This window comes from Balearica regulorum, chromosome 21 (genome assembly GCF_011004875.1).
Source record: "Balearica regulorum gibbericeps isolate bBalReg1 chromosome 21, bBalReg1.pri, whole genome shotgun sequence".
NCBI classification, from domain to species: Eukaryota; Metazoa; Chordata; class Aves; order Gruiformes; family Gruidae; genus Balearica; species Balearica regulorum.
In genome coordinates, this window is record NC_046204.1 from 1,793,991 (window position 1) to 1,813,166 (window position 19,176).

General features: G+C 39.8%; 1 protein-coding gene across 2 annotated transcripts in view; it reads left to right on the forward strand.

Moving 5' to 3' along the window:
* PANK4 (pantothenate kinase 4 (inactive)) overlaps positions 1-19,176 on the forward strand; it is a 26,281-nt gene continuing 7,105 nt past the window's right edge. The window contains exons 1-13 of one of the 2 annotated variants that reach the window (XM_075773233.1): positions 1-160; positions 3,527-3,609; positions 4,439-4,647; positions 6,800-6,983; positions 7,519-7,611; positions 9,115-9,268; positions 10,048-10,229; positions 11,762-11,843; positions 12,951-13,051; positions 14,973-15,128; positions 16,077-16,189; positions 16,393-16,480; positions 18,386-18,537. In XM_075773233.1, the coding sequence (XP_075629348.1) occupies positions 1-160; positions 3,527-3,609; positions 4,439-4,647; positions 6,800-6,983; positions 7,519-7,611; positions 9,115-9,268; positions 10,048-10,229; positions 11,762-11,843; positions 12,951-13,051; positions 14,973-15,128; positions 16,077-16,189; positions 16,393-16,480; positions 18,386-18,537 (1,757 nt within the window). The remainder of the gene's footprint in view (positions 161-3,526; positions 3,610-4,438; positions 4,648-6,799; positions 6,984-7,518; positions 7,612-9,114; positions 9,269-10,047; positions 10,230-11,761; positions 11,844-12,950; positions 13,052-14,972; positions 15,129-16,076; positions 16,190-16,392; positions 16,481-18,385; positions 18,538-19,176) is intronic. The other variant, XM_075773232.1, reaches the window with a different exon arrangement.

The window sequence follows — 19,176 nt, forward strand, 5'->3', positions numbered from 1 at the left end:
ATGCCGATGAGGCCAGCCGGGGAGTGGGTCGCGTTCAAAATGGCGGAGCGGGGCGGGCGAGGTAGCGGCGGTCACGGCAGTTTGGACAAGAGCATCACCCTCCCGCCCGACGAAATCTTTCGCAACCTGGAGAACGCCAAGCGCTTCGCCATAGACATCGGTAACCGGGCGGGAGTGGCGGGGCGCGGGGGGGGGGCGACGGTCGAGAAACGGGCGGCGGCTCTCGCCCGCTGAGGGGACTGGCGGGGGCCAGGCAGGCTGCCTGCGCGCGGGGCACGCTGGGAAGTGCAGTCTCCTGAGGCGCCCGGGCCGGCGCGGGGGGCCGGAGCCGCACTACAGCTACCGGCAGGCGACACGGCCGGGGGGCGGCGCGGGGCACGGCGGGACCGGGAGTCCCACCGCCCGGCCGTGGCGAGGCGGAGACGGGGAGCGGCACTACAAGCCCCAGCGTGCCGTCCGCGGCTGCTAGCGGGCCGCGGAGGGAACCGGGTTAGGGACAGACTGGGGCCGTCCTTGGCGGCCAAGGGGGGGAAGAGGGAGAGGCAGCCCCAGCGGGTCGAGGCGGCCGCGGACTGCGCTGCCCGAAGGGGAACGGGGCCCGCGAACCGGGGCCACGGCCCCCGCGGCCGGCGGCCGCGCCTCCCCGGGGCTGCGCAGCGACCTCGGGCGAGAGGACGATGCACCGGCTGCCCTAGGCCCGACTGGGGAGCAGCGCTGCGGATCCCCCCCCCCACACCGACCCTTGTACCTGGCCGCGGCGAGCCCGGCGCTGCGTGCGCTCCTCCGTGCTCCCGAAACGGACCTTGAAGAAGAGAGAGGGCTGGGGAAAGCTGCTGTGCCACCTGCCCCGGCAAAGCAGGGTGGCTGCTGACATGAGTGGGTTTAGCATGGGTTAGGGCCCTGTAACAGTAGACCACTGCACTTGCTTCCTCAGTCACACCCAGAAACACCCCCACATCCTGTGCATAAGCCTGAGAACATAACGCTCCTGGGTGTACAACAGGCTGCACCAAGGGACAGAGGGAGTAGTGCAGAAAGTGACACCTGAGCATCAACAGCAGGGAACTGTGCTGGTGTGGGGGCCATGCAGGGACACAGCTGAGCTAAGCCTGTTAACAATCGTTTCACATGTGCAGGGATTAGCATTCATTCTAGAGAGATCTGCAAAATCAGAAGTGCCAATTCACACATTTTGCTTCTGTTTTGCAGTTACTAGGTCAGTGGAACTATTTACTAGGGAAGCCATAAGGAAAGTGTTCTTCAGCTACAGTACTGTGTGGTACTGCTGCAAGCCCCCACTAGTCCTCTGGTTAATGCTGCTATGGGTAGTGTAGACTTACTGTGTAGCAGGAAGAATATATGCACCATAATACACAATGTAGTCATATCACAAGTGTATTAACTCCTTCAGAAGCTACTTGTTTCGTGTCTGTTAACAGCTGGAATCAGTCCTTTCTGTGGGTCAGAGTGGAATTAGAGTTGTGGGATTAGTTATAAAGCCTAGTTACATGTCTCAGCTGGTGTTCTGAATGGATTTAAGTCTTTAAAAACTGGGATAGGAAGAGGAGACTGTATAAAGCTTAGCTTTACACAGCACTTATCTGGTGACATTAATTGCTGAAACACTGTTATCAGTATTGTGCAAAAAGTATGACATTCCAACACAAGCTTCACAATTCCTTTGCTTAGAGGTTTGGAAGGGAACTTTTCTTCATTGCACAGAGCTACTGAGTTTAGTTTTCTAAAAAAAAAAACCAAAAAACAAACACACACACACACCAAAGAACAGACTAAGGGAAAGCTCACCTTTAAGCAGTGAGCTTGCAGAACAGTGTTTAGATTTCGTTTACAAGAAACTTTAAAGCATGGACTAACACACTGAAATAAGATCTGAGGTCAGGAAAGCTTTATTACTTTTGTTACTATAAGTGTCTGTCAGTGATCACTCTAAGTTGACCTCACTTGAGTTTTGCTGGAGAAAGCCACCTATTTCTATCCTACAGGTTGCAAAAGTTTTCTTGTTTATTTGGGCACTATAGAAGAGATAAGAGTACTGTTACAAAGGCAAAGCTATAAGCACTAGCTGGTAATTTTTCACTTGCCCATCCTGCATTTCTTGATTACACTTATTTATAAACAAAGTATAAGACCACTGAATCTAGCCTTTATGTTATGGTCTAACATTGCCAGGTTTTTGTTTACTGTTTTGACTTTAATCCAGTAATTGGTCATAATTACTTCCTGTCTTTTACACAGCATGTTCTGTGATATGCATGGTAAACTTGCTGAAAGGGGTAACGGGCCAAATCCTTGGGGAGAGGCAAGTAATGCATGCAGACTTAAATTCAACTATATGTTAGGCCTGTAACACTGAGAGATATGGACAGCCTGACTGCCTTGTGCTCCTATCCTGAGCAGACGGGTGCAAAGTTAGAATTGACCGTATATAAGGGTGGTTAGGATCTGCAGCCCAGGGTACTTTTTATGCCGAGTTAAAATGAAGGCTTTTTCTCTAACAGCCAAAGCAGCTTAGAGTTTTATGAAGCAAACAGATACCTTAATCAGATCCTGATACTCAGGAGTGGTTAAAGAGTCATTTTAACAAAAATAAGCAGACTTTGACAGCCTCCTACTTTCAGGCTCAAATATCTACTTGATTAAGATACCAGAGGTATCAGAAGCACCAGCAGGTACTGTTTTGTCCTAAGGAAAACCAGCTAGTGAAGTTATTCAGTCTAAGCTCATAAATTCACTTTTGCAGGTCAGGTGCAAAGACAGCACAGATAGGGCAAGTGGTTAAGTTCTGTTTCAAGATAAGCATTGGAAGTTTTAGCGTCTTGATGTAAGCAGATTCAAGGCCTGAAGAGAAGGCAGTGATGAGGCTCGTTTGCTCAGACTTGCATGTTGGTAATCTCACTGACTGGTGTGCTTGAGGAACATCATTGTAAGTGTTCTTTACTCCAAAGGCAAGAATAGTCTTGCAAAATAGTTATTCAGTACATAATCATTTCCTAACCAGCTGTGAATTTGTAGCTTGTCCTTGGAAGCAGGTTAAGAGTATTTACTTAAGCATTTCTGATGAAACACTTTTTGATTTTGCATGTGGCATGCGTTGCTCAGTTGTAGCAAACCTACTCATAAAATCCTCTTAAAAGGAGCAGATTTAGGGGTTTCTATAAAGAGTTTTCAAACAAGATAAATAAGCAATACATGTGCTAGCCTAGCCAATTAAGAACTTCCACTTATTTCTGCTCCTCTTCAGTCATCTGCACATCAGTCAGGCACAAGCTCAACTTGTGGGGCTTTTCCCCCACAACTAGTGCATTTGGAGTTAACGATGCCAAATCAGTTTCCAGACAAGGGTTCTTTAGCTCACTGCATTATGCATTTAGCTTAATTATATCTTGCTTTAGCTGAGGAGATCTTAAAACCCAAGAACTCTTAGGTAAAGCATACATAAACATAAGTTATATTGTTTGCTCTAAGGTAAGGCATTAATCATAACTTGTCATCTTTTTATTAACAGGTGGTTCATTAACCAAGTTGGCTTATTATTCAACTGTACAGCACAAAGTGGCAAGAGTAAGGTCCTTTGATCATTCTGGAAAGGTGAGAATTGTATCATTAATCAGTTGCATGTGATTGACTCAGAGTGAAGTACTGGAATGGCTTCTCATAGTAGAATAGAAGTCTCATCTGAAACTCACCTAGTAGCTTGTTCTGTATAAAACTTTATCTAGAACTTTCTTGTAGTTTAAATATGACCTTCAGTAATGTCTGTTACTCTGAAGTGAGTTGTCATAACTGTAATGTTTAAGATAAACACACATTCTAGTATATACTGACACTTACAGCCATCCCTAAGCATTTGTACTGCAGCTCAGATGAGTATGTGGCTGCTGTTGATAACCCTTCGCTGTAGTCCAGGGGATATTAGCTATTAGCATGGGTTTGGCACTTACTTTTGCTTTGCAAGCTTAATTAGCTCTAGATCTAAATTCACATGGTGATATATCATACGTGTTCTCTTTACCAAAAGACTGATTGCTGGGCTTCAGAGTTGTGCAGCACATGCACAGGTAAACTCAGTTACATTTCCTGCCTTCTTGGAAGTGCTTGTATTGTCAGTGTTTGAAATATTTATCTGTCTAGAAAATAACTACAGTACTTCTGTAAGAAACTGCATAGTCACATGTAAATGTAACTTTTCTCATACAGAGATATTTCATGTGGATCCAGTGCATGGGAGAATTGATTATAGTCTCAGCTTAAAACTGTGTTCTTTGAAAGTAGCTTGGGATGTTATGTTTTTAATAGCATTAACACGGTTTCAAGGCAAAGGAAGCACAGGTATTGATGTTCAGTAGTTTAGCATATAACCTTGTTTCTCAATGAAAGACTTTGAATGATCTAAAAGAAATTCTTTTCTGTTTTGAAGGACATAGAAAATGAACCTTTGTATGAAATATCAGTTCAGGAGGAAATTACAGCTCGACTTCACTTCATTAAATTTGAAAACACTTATATTGAAACCTGCCTAGATTTCATCAAAGACCATCTTGTCAATACAGAAACAAAAGTCATCAAAGCTACAGGTGGTGGTGCCTATAAATTCAAAGATCTTATTGAGAAGAAATTGGGGTTGAAGTAAGTGGAACTGTTTAAACTTAGTTATAGGTGTGTATTTCTTCTTTGAAGAGATTTTAGTAGGTTAACTTCCCACTTTGCCCATCTGCCCTCAAAAGCTATCCACACTGCAAGAGTGAAGCAGTAGAACACGTGCATACATCTTGGTCAGACCCGGCTGAATTGACTTGTTAGTCAGCGTAAGTTGCAGAGAGTTAACTCTGTCATTAAGCGACACCATAGAGGTGCAGGAATAGAGCAAATAGCCAGGAACACAGGGTTCAGGAAAAAGACCATAAAAAGAAGAAAGCAGGCTATTATCACATCTTTTTTTCCTATAAAGGATCTAACTTGCACCTACACCATTTTTAAGTTAAATTAGTCTCTATTATAATAATAGTTTTTACTTTTCACCTCTGAACTAGCAGCATTTCAGTGATGGTATCCTAGCTATCAGTAGCATGCTTCAGACATACTGTTGAACTCTACTGGAACAGAGATCCAAATACATAAAGCCTACAATGGTGTATAAGATGAAATAATATTTGAAATAAAGCAGTAAGTTAGTAAATTCATTAGTAACAAGACTTTTAATTGGGAATCTTTGATCAGTTACTGTGATGATGTTTGTTCAAGTGCATCACTGTTTCTACTTACAGCTTAAGAATAAAATCCACAAGATGACTTTATTATTATACACCAAACTATTGCTGGCAAATACTTATTTTTTTTCCTGGATGTACCTAGTCTCTATAGTTGCCTAGATTCTCAAGTTAGAGGTCCAAAAGCTTCTAACATTTTTCTGTGCATGCTCAGGAGTAATTAATACAATATAGCAACCTGCTGTATAGCCTAGACTTCTTGCAAAGGCATAGGCTCACAGGAGACTAAAGGGCAGTCTCATGTATTTACAGCCTCATAAATTTACTATTCAAACATCTTTATCAAACACCATATGCTTAAAAAGCTGCTGTAAGTATAGATAAAAATATCATTAATTTAACCCAGTACCTGATATTACAGAGGAGAACTTCAAGGCAACTCCCATGCTGTAATTCTATGTAGCACATTCTGCAGTTTCTGAGGTACTCTGTTCACCTTCTTTTATACTATTTTTCCAAATTACTTTCTTCTTCGGATAGGTAGGATTCTGTTAACTTTTTTTTCAAACCAGCCTACACCAGTACCTTATTGGCTGTTACTAAGTATCAATTAATCAAGCCAAGGAGGCAATTCCTCCCTTTTCTCATGTGGTGCACCTGGTTTTTGTTTCTTTGGTTTTTGTTTGGTCATGACACCCTTAATTGATCCACAGGCCCAAAAAGCAGCAGCTTGTCCATCCTGACAAACATAAACCATTCTGTATTAATTTAGATGTGTATTTGTGCTTTGTTTATGTGTTTTCAACAAGGCTTATGATATTTCCTTTAAGAAATTTACCATATTTCCTTTAAGAAATTTACCATAAATCAGTAACAATACATAAGATACAGAAGTCAGTAAGCCTTAGCTGACTTTTAACTACATTGTTTGTCTTAGCTAAGTTATCTGTCATGTTCCCTGTCTCCATACTCAGCATATGCACTGTTGTGAATCCTATTATTCTTCTGAGAAGTCTTTTTTTTTTTTTTTTTTTTTGCTGTGTTTGGTAATCTCAGTAGAAGGCTCCTTGCAGTCACTTTAATCTGTCATAAGTGCTGAAATGTTGAGGGAGGCTCTTTTCCTTTATTGAGGAGGAAAGGGAAGCATAATAGAAAATTATCCCATATCAGGAAATTGTTTTTTGAGGTTAATTTGCAGGTAAGTTTCCTGACCTACTTTATTGCACGGGTACACAAATACTTGTGGTAGCGCCAGGGCACTAAAGAGGCACTGTAAACAAGCAAACAGGGGAGCAGGCTTATTTTTAATGACAGCATGATCAATGTAAGATTAAAGTTACTGTGTAACTACAGTCTAACTTCAGACTGTGTGTTCTGGCATGGAAGATGAACATCAGAACCTATGCAGATGTGGATTTCATGTTCTAAGAGATCTGGACTCTTGCCATGTGGTATGGGTTACTATCTCCTGTTTGTAAAGTCTTTAAAAACTGCTGTTCTAAAAGCATATTTGCTTATCAATAGGACTGTGAAATTTATGTAAGGCTTTTTCTCCTTCCCCTTCCCTTCAGAGTAGATAAAGAAGATGTAATGACTTGCCTAATTAAAGGATGCAACTTTGTGCTAAGGAACATACCCCATGAAGTGTTTGCATACCAGAAAGATTCAGATACAGAGTTCCGATTTCAGACGAACCATCCAAATATTTTCCCTTACTTACTGGTGAATATTGGCTCGGGAGTTTCTATAGTGAAGGTGAGTAGTTGCTAAAACGTTTTATTGTGGAATTTGATAAAGGTGATCTGAAACATCTGATTGTTCTAGATTTGTAGTTGTTTCTTCTTGGGTAATAAAAAGTTTAGAAAGAAAATAATGTTTCTTTTTATTTCTGTTTCTTCTGGACTTATGAATGCTTTTCCATTCACTACCATTTTTTTTTCCCCCCACATTTAATTAGGTGTTTAGATAAGTTGTTATATTAAGTGATGAGGACAAAGGCTGTCAGATCAGAGTGATTTTTTAATATTTGCACTGTTGGGGGACCAAATTTAATGTCTGTATTTAGGATTATTGGCTAAAAATTAAATACAAAGATATCAGAAACTGCTTGTGGTATAAGTGTGTGGAACATGTACCTCTGGAGAACTTCTCACCTGATATTTACACCGTTAAATAGTTCTACCTACACACATTCCACTGTTCAAAAAAATCCCACGAGCTCTCATGTCTTACTGTGAGTTTATAGTCGTAATAGGACTTTCTAGACAAATCTGCCTTGTTTTGCTGACAGGTAGAAACAGAAGACAAATTTGAATGGATTGGAGGCAGCTCAATTGGAGGTGGAACCTTCTGGGGTCTTGGAGCACTGCTCACAAAAACAAAGGTATCAAAGTGTCAATTTTAAGGGGAGTGGGGATTAAATGAGATGCTAAGAGGAAGCTTGAAATGTTGGAATGCCGAACTCTTTGAATAGGGAGAAATAATTATTTTAAGTAATGTTTGTATGGGAAACCAGAAGTCCAACATTTGTGTACTAGAAGATGAAAAAAATTACGTCTTTCTCTTGGGTTGTTTACCTTTTATTCAAAGAGTTGCTGCCCGCATGCAGAAACAGAACAGGGAGTTCTGCAATGCTCAAGACAATTTTAAATTTCTCCATTAGGTGCTTGTGGTCCTAGACTGTTAGATAACAAGGCTGAGTCCTTGATCTGTGTTCATATTTTTAAACGCTTCTGATGCATTAAAGGAAGCTTTAAATGCAAAAAGATACTGGTGGAATGTACGGACAAAAATGATAAGGTGCTCATCGATGGCAGAATAGTAATCCTACTTGGGACTCAAGGAGTTTGTCAGTAAGGACAAATAATGCCTATAGTGCAGAGAATAGCTTCCTCAAAGTGGCCTGTTAATTTTCTGTACTCTTTTCCAACATGAAATTCCCACCTAGTTCATGCAATATTATCTACAGAAGCAAAGCAGAGAGCGCCCAATTACTGCAAAATGTCTACGAGTAGAGAGGAAGAATTCTAACTTTTTGTTACACATTACAGTTTCAGGGGTTTGTCATTTAAATCCTAGGTTGGTGATCTGCCAGAATAAGGCCTCATTTAGTACTGCTCTGCCTAACTCAGCTCTTAAATCATGCTGGTTTTTCCTGTCTCAAAGATCTATGTGGCTTAAATAGGTGTCCCTAAATGTCAGCGGTGTAGAAAAAGCTAGAGTTACATATGACCCAAATAAGAAAATGTCAAAGGGAAGACCCATACTTGCAATATTTTGTTTGATGCTTTTAAAAAAGAAATCTTAGAACATGGCAATGTCCGCTCTTAATTCTCTTTGATTTTATAGAACAAGAAATTAGGGTTAACAGACTTACAAATTAAGTATTGGGATAATGCAGATTGCGTGCAAGTTTAATTTCAAGGACATTCATGCATTTCTGCAGCAGTAAAGGCAGACTTAGTCTTTTGGGTTTTAAACTTTTTTTTTCTTATGCTTCAAGAAGACATAATTCTGTTTGCTCGTAGTTACTCTGTTTCTGACGTCATTCCAAGATACGAGATGCATGAAGCTTCTGCCTATTTTCTATGTGCTGATCCATTTCTAGTATTCAGGGGAAATTCAACAAATTATTTGCAGATAACTGAAGAGGAGGGTTGTGCTTTTCATCATTAAAGGAGCTCCACTTCAGATCAGTCTGTCTGACAAGATAGGGACTCTGGATAAGTCCTTGTAATTAGAAATAATCTATCTTTTGCTGGCAGGGTTGATTCTAAGACAAGCCAAAAGCCTGGGTTTTGGTCAGTACAGATGCCGCAGAACTTTGGGCAAGGTCCTCTGGCTCCAGGTCCAGGAAAGCTAGAGTAACTCTGCTTCTCATCCTCAGAAATTTGATGAATTGCTGCAACTTGCTTCAAAGGGACAGCACACAAATGTAGACATGCTGGTGAAAGATGTGTATGGAGGCGCCTACCAGACCCTGGGGCTAAGTGGAAATCTGATTGCTAGCAGCTTCGGGAAATCTACTACAGCAGATAAAGGTATTGGCGTATAAAAGATCTACCCAAGATATGCTATACAGTTAATACTTTATATTGCCTGTCAGCATGGATTTGCTGCTTGCACTAGCTTCCTGTGAACACCTCAATGGATGGAAAAATAGTTGCCAGCTTCATCAGCATAAACATATCTTGCCTTGTCCATTTCCTGGTGTTATGCCTGCACAATATTTTATTGATTAAAAATACTATATAGCACTGCCTTACAAGCATATATTCAGATTTTCAGTTTGGCATTGCAGAAGTCTAGGCAAATGACAAAAATAGCTGTCTAGTTATCCCAGTGTTAATTCGTTCCTGTGGGAAGTATATCTGGCTTTCTTGATCCAGAAAAGAACCTATGGCAGTGATTTACTATAATTTACAATTTTATTTGCAGCATTATAATAAAATGCTTGCGGTGCATCTCAAGTCAAGATGGATGGATGAACCATCATCCATGGTTCCTAGTGAGACGAAATAGCGTTCTTGCCATTTGCTGTTGGCCTTTTAAGCAGGTTTCTTTCAAGCAATGTTTCAGAGAGGCTTAGTGTTTTTGTCATGGTATCTTCAGTCAAATACACACTCCTTATTGTTTGAAGTACTTTTTTAATAAAAGATTTTTTGCGGGGGCGGGGAAACACCTTTCCTCTACACACATAGACTGGTCAAACTCCTTTTTTTTTTTTTTCCTTCAGCTGTAGCCTATCTGTTAGACAAGTACAGTCATTTGAGCATTCTTCAGCTATGTTTAATTTGATTTACTATTTCTCTCCTTTAAGAATTTTCCAAAGAAGATATGGCAAAAAGTTTACTACACATGATCAGCAATGACATTGGTCAACTCGCCTGCCTCTATGCCAAACTCCATAACTTAGATAAAATATATTTTGGAGGATTCTTTATTCGGGGCCACCCTGTTACCATGCGCACAATAACCTACAGTATCAACTTCTTTTCCAAGGTAATGAAAACAGAGATTTTTCGTAATAGCACAGTCACGTGTTTAGTTATCTTTCTAGGTTGTTGGGAGACTTTAATAAATGAATTTGCACATAAGCAAATAAGGTTAGAGGGCTGCTGTTTAGGTAGGTAAGGCAGGGCTAGAAAGGTCTGTTGTGGGAGGGGTAAAATCAGTGTTAATTGTCTGGGAGTTCTGTCTGGCCTCTTTATCTCCGTCCCTCTCTCTCTTCATTATTATTTTTTGATTGACAGTCTGTCTTGTAGCTGCCAAGTAATGAGTTTTCACTATTTTCTTAGATAGCTACCATTGTTATTCAATTCCTCTTGCTGACTTGGATCTATTTCTTTTCACCCCCTAGGCTATGCAATGTGGGATTGTTCTCCTGAGATAGCAGTTAGTATCAGTGTGGGCTTGCTGTTGTTTGTTTGTTGTTCAAAAAAAAAAAACCCAACAAAACCAAAAAAACAACCAAGCTGTAGTTCTTTGGAGGTTTTGAAGCTGTGGAAAATACTAAAGATTTTTCACTAGAAAAACAGTCAAGTCCAAAAGCTCACAATGTTTATTACAGGTAGATTAGTTCCTGCGCTTTTGCAGTTTTATAGATTAGATTACACAGGTTTTTTTCCTCATCTCAGTGCTTCAGGCAAGAGACTCCTGTATGCTGCTTTCCCCCCCTCCCCTTTATTTCACCATTGCAGTCCCTTTCTGTAAAACTTTGTTGGGTTTCAAGAAAACTATTGCAAAACTGCAGCTTTAGATGTCTGTAAGAATAGCTTGTCAGTGATTCAAATCCAAATCTCACCATGAATTGTAGCTGATCTTTTACTATAGTTTACCTCAGTGTTAACTGTTCTTACAGCCGCTGCTGCAGCCATAGCTGATTTTCCTGTAGAGAAGGCAGTGTCTTGCCCAGCCTTGCCTAGGAAAGCTAAGGGACCCTGCTGCTAGGATGGAGGGTATTCTTATTCTCCCTAGCATTCGTGTATTATATTAGCAGTTAAACTAATTTGATGGGGGAAATGCTTGCCTATGGATAATATACAGAGTGTCTGTGTACTGGTGAATGTTGAATAGCAGTGTAGTGAAATAAAGATAACGAGCAATGTCTCGAATGTGTTGGGTGCACGGTGGCACACGCTCACGTTGATGACCTAGAGACCAGGTGACCTTCTATTTCCAGCTTGTTCAAGCAAGAGGAGTTGAATACTCATGGCACGATGCAGTGGTCTTTTCTAGTGAAGGCACTGGCTTCCCTCTGCTTCTGTGGTTGTGCAGGGTTAGGATACACTCCACTTCTGCATGTATTTTTTTTTCCCCAGCTGTTCAATAATGTGGAATAATATATGTAAGCAGTTCCTCCTGAAGCTGTGTTTCAGAAGCACTATTAAAGTTACTGAATGTGTTAGAATGTAGCACAAATGAATATTACCATCTTCTAGTTGTTTTTATTAAATTTAAGTGTAAAACTAGTGACAAAGAAGTACTATTAGCCATCAGGGACCATCCAATTGCAATGTTTCATATTGTGGCAGGGAGAGGTTCAGGCATTGTTCCTGAGACATGAAGGCTACCTGGGAGCCATTGGGGCATTTTTAAAAGGAGCTGAACAAGACAGTAAGTACAGCACTGCTATGTTCTGTATATGCTGTGTTCTGAAATGTCAGTGTAATGTCCAAGTTTCTCTTAAGAGGCTGCATGTAAGTTGTTGCCTAAATAAATACATTTGGCACTAATAAACACAGATGCTGGTCTTTGGTTTTATGTGTTCTGGCAGGGACATCTTAATTTCTCACTGTTTCTCCTGCTCACCCTTGAGAAGCCAGCAGGATTTGGCTCTTCTCTTTTCTGCATTTCTGCAAAGAACAGTCATAACTAAATCAAATTGGGGAAATGTGGTTACTGAGAACTTTCCCCCTCTTTAAGATTCCAGCTTCTGAAGAATACCAGCATCTCAAAACTGTGTTTGTTTGAGAGTGAAAAGCCTTGCAGACTTTGATGAAGGATGAGCCACTTCTGTCCAGCATTCTTTGGGTATAGGGTGCTTTGGTTGAATTCTGCCATGTTTATTTTCTTTTTTTTCTTGTTGATGCACTAGCAAGCCAGTATATTAGTTATAGTGGAACAGATAGTGAGGTTGTTAATGGTACTTAGTAAATATCAAATATACCTCAGAATAATGGATGTGGAATTCTTTTTATACCCATTTTATAGATATAGGCAAGGAACCAGCTACTGAGGAATTAAAGATGTTGCTTCTGCAGCGTGTACTGTACATCTGAACTTGATTAAACTTTTTCTCAAATGAAAAAAATATTCTAGAAGTAACTTTAGTGTTTATATGAAACTTACATTGTGCTTTGAGTGTTCTGTAATTATATTTTGTTAATAATGGATCTAAATTTACAAATAAATTATGATCAGTGATAGTACTTTGAAAGCATGCTGGTTATAGACCTTAATGACAAGGAAAGGGGGTTAAAAAAGAATGATTTTAGAACTTTGCCTTATATCTCATTCAGGTTGAAGCTCTTCAGAGCTAGGTAATTCACTTAGTGGTTGAAACATTTCTTGTGGGGGTTAGAGGGAAAAATTATGTTTACTTACAAAGACAAGGGAAGATGGCTTTTGTAGTAAAGCAACTTCTCTGAAAAGATGCTAAGTCTAGACTCACTCATGGGAGTATTTTCAGATTATGTGTGTCTCTGTCTTTCTCTTTTCTAGATCCAAATCAGTATAGCTGGGGAGAGAATTATGCTGGGAGTTCTGGTCTTATGAGCACATCACCTGACGTTTACCCTATGCAGAGAACAAGGAGTGGTACAGTATGTGGTTGTCTTTTCTAGAACTAAGTGTCTTCTCTTAGTAATGGTGATTTGAAAATAAGTGATTATTCTCAAGCTAGTTGCTTGTGCCCCTGAGACTCCTGCTTACCAAAAGGAATGACTAATATGGTGTCTTGTGTCATGTGCGATGTTGTCTCGTGTCTTGTGTGATGGTTTGATGTAATGTCTCATAAAACCAGATTGTGGCTGCTACTTTGTCTTATTCTCCTTTGCCAAAGTGTGTGTGTGGGGGGACAACATTTATCTCTTACCCTTTCTCTGAAGTAGCTGGATTTTGCTATAGCTGAAATATTGTGCTTCAGAATTTGAATCTGATGTTCCACTGTCTTTAAGCAGCGTTTATTTACTTCCTATGAGAAGAGAAATATATAATTGGACAGAAGAGCATGATCCCAGTCATCTCTTAAATACACTGACAATACAGTAATTCCGATTTCACAGTGAAACTGGCATACAGTAAGCAATCAGAAAATACATTAAGGTTCTTAAAATATTCTAATACTGCATCTGCTGAAGTGCTTTTGAAAAGAAGCTAGAATAGTGGAGCTCATTTTGGTTTACTGTCTTTTACTGGTCTGCATGTCAGTGTTTTTCTTGTAAAGTTTTGTTTGTTTTTTTTTAAATTTCCTCCATGGTTGATTTATCTCCTCCCAGTTTTCAGGAATTAGTTTCCTAACCTTGCTATAGGGTGTGTGTGGGGGGAGGAGCAGGTATTGGTTTTGGTTAGTTGTTTTCTGTTGGTTGCTTGGCTTTTTTGAGGTACAGAATTCTTACTGAATGGTTTCCCAGACAATGCCTTAATATAAGTCCACTATGAGCTGCGGATGATGGATTTTGTTGGTTGTGCCTATATGTAAAAAATATATCTAATTTTAAGCTCTGCCATAACTGCAATTATTGTAATGAAATTGTGGATTGCAAGTATGACCAAAAAATAAATAACGCGATAACTTCCTACTCATAAAATATATGACAAATTTTTAAAAAGTATTACACAGATGTAATGATCTCCTGTTGTTTGTCAATCCCTTAATCTGTGAAAAGATTATTTATTTTTTTCAAGAAAGTGGTACAGGAGTCTCAAACCAGCTGTAATGTACTGTCCACAGCTTCTCCATTTTGAATTCCTGTATTGCTTGGCACTCACTTTGTTCACATAAAGTGAAATTTCTTTGTGCCAATCATAGTTCAGAAATACCCACTTTTCAGCAGTGAAATTAACACTGAAGACAATCATTCTATAGCAACCACTGTGGTGTATGTACACAAAGTCTTGTTACATTGCAGGCTTTAATCTTTACCTAGTCTGAACGTTTCTAGGCCATGCAATGTGATTAGATAGTTGTATAAAGTAAAGATAAACGTGCAGTTTTTTTTCAGACACAAGAAATAAGGCATACTTTATGTACAGAGCTGTGTAACTATACATATTTCACATGAATTTAATCTCTATCCTCAGAAATTCGATCTAGAAATTTGATCCCAAGCAATGTTTTCATAAGGCGTAATGAAAAGTTTTGGAGACTTGATCAGGATTGTAAAAGGAAGTTGTAAAGCAGCATAGCAACATTTCTTTACAAATAAGCCTGTGCTCAGTTCTTTGCGCTCCTGTCTTTGAACCCTATAGCCCAGCAGATTTGACAGTATTGGGGAGGATGGGAAGGAAAGTAATAAAATAGAGGGCTTACAGGAAGTTTTCAACATCTCCATCTGTAGGGTAGGCATAGATAAATAATCCATGCGAGAGAGTGCATTATTTTTGATAACATGCACTGTAATATAGTTGTCTGCAAACTTGTCAGTCTTAACTGTGATAGCCTTCTGTAGCCCTTGTACTAGTTTAATTTGTTATGGATCAATTTCTGAATAAGTTCTAATAAATCTTTCATTTTTCACCTAGTTTGACATGCTTGAAATGGATAGGTTGGAGAGACCGCTTGTTAACCTACCGCTGCTGAAAGACCCATCAACCTATATTCCAGACACTGTTGACCTCACAGATGACGCCATGGCCAGAAAATACTGGCTCACCTGCTTTGAGGAGGCGCTGGATGGGGTAAATGTCACAAAACCGTCATATGTATGAATAATGCAAACATGCAGAAAATAAATTTTCCATGGACCAATGTATTTACCCTGCAAAATACATATGCTGTGTCAAATGTATTGTGTATAAGTACAGTTCCTCTTTCCCCTGTTAACAGAGGCATCTAAGGAAGTGCTTGATACCTTCAAAGGCAGAAGTAGTCTTCTCCTATGGTGCACTTTTTTTTTTAAGGTGTTTTCAAAGCACCCTCTCTCTTAAATGGCACTTACCATCTCTTTATACAGACCTGGCAAGCAGGGTGGTTATACAATCAAAGGCCAAAAAGACAAAGGCCATAGATTCTTGCATTCTTCTTGTTCTTGAGAGCAGTGCTTGTGACTTATGGCCACTTTTGCATGTGAAGAGCGTGATTTAATCAGACGTGAGGGGGTTTTTTCTGCACTGTGAAACTGCTTCAGTCAGTGCATGCTAGTACTTAAGAGCTATAATAGTTAGTACGAAAATCCAAATTAGAAACCTCATGCGTGTGTGTCAGGAGGAAAAGGGCTGGGAAAAATACAGAGGCAACACATTGACTTGACCTTACTGTAGTAAAGAAAAAAAAAACACAAGGGGTTGATGTGGACTGTTACATTTCTGCCCATTTCTCCTTTTGTGTGTGTGCGTTTGTTAATTTTTTCCACTCCTATAAGTAGTTAGAACTTGTGTTGAATTTCTGAAACTACAGTCTTGAAAATAAACTTTAAATCTTGTGAGAAGAAAGGAGGTATTTAAAATTATTCTTTAGTGGTTGGAGTAAAGGAAAGCTGGAAGATACTGTGTGGGAGGGACTGGATAGTATGCCAGCACTGAACAGCATAGCAGATGGAGGGGTTAGTTTTTAAACTGAACTTCAGATCAGTTACATGGAGGAAGAATTCCTTTGGTAACTTCAGTCTTGCCTCATTTCTCTACCAGGTGGCAAAGCGTGCTGCAGCCAGTCAGCCAGACTCTATTGATGCGCTGGAGAGAGCTGAAAAGTTCCGACAGAAATACTGGAATAAGCTCCAGACACTCAGGCAGCAGCCTTTGTAAGTGCCTTTCTTTTCCCTTTTTCATCACTTAGTGCTTCTGTTGAGCAAACTAAAAATGCTAACATTTAGCACATGGGGCATGTAAAGACTTTCAGCTGAAGTGCTATGACTTGTAGAGGAAACAGAGGAGAAAATACCTTTTTTCTGTTTGAAGTAGTTGATCGCTTTTCCCCCTCCCCACCCCTTCTCTCTTTTTAAAGTGCATATGGCACCTTAACAGTTAGAAGTCTTTTGGATACAAGGGAACACTGTTTAAACGAGTTCAATTTTCCGGATCCCTATTCAAAGGTAAGCTGTTCTTGCTTTACAGGGTGGACAACATGTAAGTTCAAGACACTTTTTCCATACTCTGAAACTTTGTATAAGTAATGGCTTGTAGGGGAGACATTACTAACTGGCTACTTTGCAGCAGTTTTAACCAGTCGGTGGTTGTCACTGAGGTGAAACAGCAATGGGTAATGGCGTATAAAGTCTTTGACCTCTAACGTGTTCATGGTGAGGATAATGCTAAGCAAAAATACTACCAGCTTCAGTTATCTGATGCTTTGGAGAAGTGAATTGATGGTGTCAGTCCTGTGCCTGTATCTGTCATCAGATACTGTTGTAACTTGCTCCTTCAGTGAGGCCGTGTTTCCTTCAGTTTGGAACTGAGGGAGCTGTGTGGGAAAGCCTGTGCTTCCGAGTATGGAATACCTCACAAGTGACCTGAGAATTACAATTTTGAGGACAGTTTATTTCCTTTTTTACTGAGGCTGCTGCTGCAGTCAGGCAGACTTCAGGAATTTTCCTTTTTTTTCTCCTCATTCTCCTAATTCTCTTCATGGTGTGAAAACCATTTTCAAATGTAAAGCTATCTGTAGCTATATATACTTCCCAATAAGTATGGAAGTCACAGACAGTTGTAAAGGATACTTGGCATTGTTACCTTGTAGAGCAGTTAACAATCTCAGCAGCTCCATGCAAAAGTCAGTGCTATGAACTGACGTTTCTGTGTTCCTTTAACTACCTTCAAGTCTGTTTTCTTCTTTCCTCTTCCCCACCCCCTAAGGAAGGAAACGGAAGCGGGGAGGTGTTCATAAACAGTCATCCTCCCTCACCTCATCATGTCCAAAAAGGCATGAAAAACCCCCAGCCTCCCCACATTCCCTTACTTATTGAGGCAGTCTGTCCTTAAACCAAACTGTGCTGCTTTCTTACATACTGTCTCTGGATTAATTTCCTGCTGTGCTGTAGAAGGATTCCTTATTACTTTTGTAATTTTTGAGATACTCAGCAGAGCTGGGTTGGAATGCATACAAATGCATAACCTCTAGCTCTTAATACTTGTTGCCATTGTGCAGCTGTCTTCTCTTTGTATTTTATTCTGTGGCATAACATGGTTGGGGGAGAGGACATGTGAAGTCAATATTTCTCAGAAATAACTTTCTGTAGGTCTGATCCTCACCACTTGTCTGTGTGGATGTATAAATAACAATAGCACCAGTGCTAGAGACTTTTTTTTCTGACTGATAAATTTCTACAAAATACATAGAAAGTTCTCCCTAGCTGTATTGTCGGATGTTGAATCCACTCTAAGAAAGAGCTGAGATGGCTTTGGCTTATGTTTGCTTTTTGGTAATTCAGACAAGATATTGCCAAGAAAAGATCTTGATGTAGAGATGGCACCCAGTATCACTTTTAAATTTTTTAAGATAACTAGCTATCCAACAGTGATCTCACTGGAGATAGAAGCAGAGAAAAAAAATTCAAGAGCTTCTAAGCATCTGGGATGATGAAACTCTCGATGCAAAAATAAATAAAAAAAATTTTCTCCAGTTTTTGTAGAACTGCTAGTGGTAAGCCTTCTCATGGTAATTACCTGGGTTTGCTGGATCACGTTACTACTAAAAGGGGTTTTTTTTGTGTCCGCTCTCCCATTCCTCAATCTGCTCAAGACCTATTGCACCTAAAACATAATTAAGAAAATTAATTTTTTGGCTACAGATCATATCCTAGCACTAATGAAGCTTTTTATTAGAATCCCAGAAAACTTTTTTCTTTTGATACTAAGCATGCTGATAACAGTAACTTGTTGGTCCATTAGAGGCCATGAACGTAGAGGACAATGCTTGAACGTAGTCTTGGGACTGAGACAACCAATGATGGATAAGAAATTTTTGTCTATAAATTCAATGTTTCGTGTCTTTCTTACAGGTAAAGCAGAAAGAAAATGGCATAGCCTTAAAATGTTTTCAAAGCGTAATCGAATCTTTGGATTCATTAGGCTGGGAGGAGAGGCAGTTTGCTCTGGTGAAAGGACTTCTTGCGGGGAATGTCTTTGACTGGGGAGCAAAAGCAGTCTCAGAGTAGGTGTTAAATATTTTAAAAGCACCCTTTTAAGACACAGAATATCCAATTGTTCTTTTTTTTTTTTAAATGCACCAATCTAACTTTAAATGTAGTTTGTATTTCACCTTAATTAAATGTTGGTTTTAATTTATAAGCATTGTTGTGGTGTGGGAAAGTTTACATTTCCACCCTTTAAATCTGGCAGACATGTCACTGAGAATGTTTGAATTAAGTGATAGAGCGTTTAATATTCTAGTCTGGCTGCTTTCCTTGTAGCATTGTTTCTAGCACTGCTTTTGGGTACGTGTTGTACTATGTTAGAATAGAAAATATGCTATTTTTCTGCAACCTCCAGTTGTCCCAATATCACAGTATATATTCAGTGGGCTGTAAGTTAGGCTGAGTCGTCTCTGACTAGATACCAATTATTTTTGATCAACATACATTTTATTACCATTTGGAGAACTTTTTTCTAGCATCCTGTCAGCAGCCTTGAAGTCGTTTAAGGCTACTAATGCCAACAACCTTAAAATATTTTTGATTTTTCATTTCTAGAACTTTCTTTTTGTGGGGCTGATAATATAAGTATATGGGAGAGGGACACTCTTTTACAGCTGACATGCAGCACTTCCTGTCCCTTTCTGCATCTTTGAGGA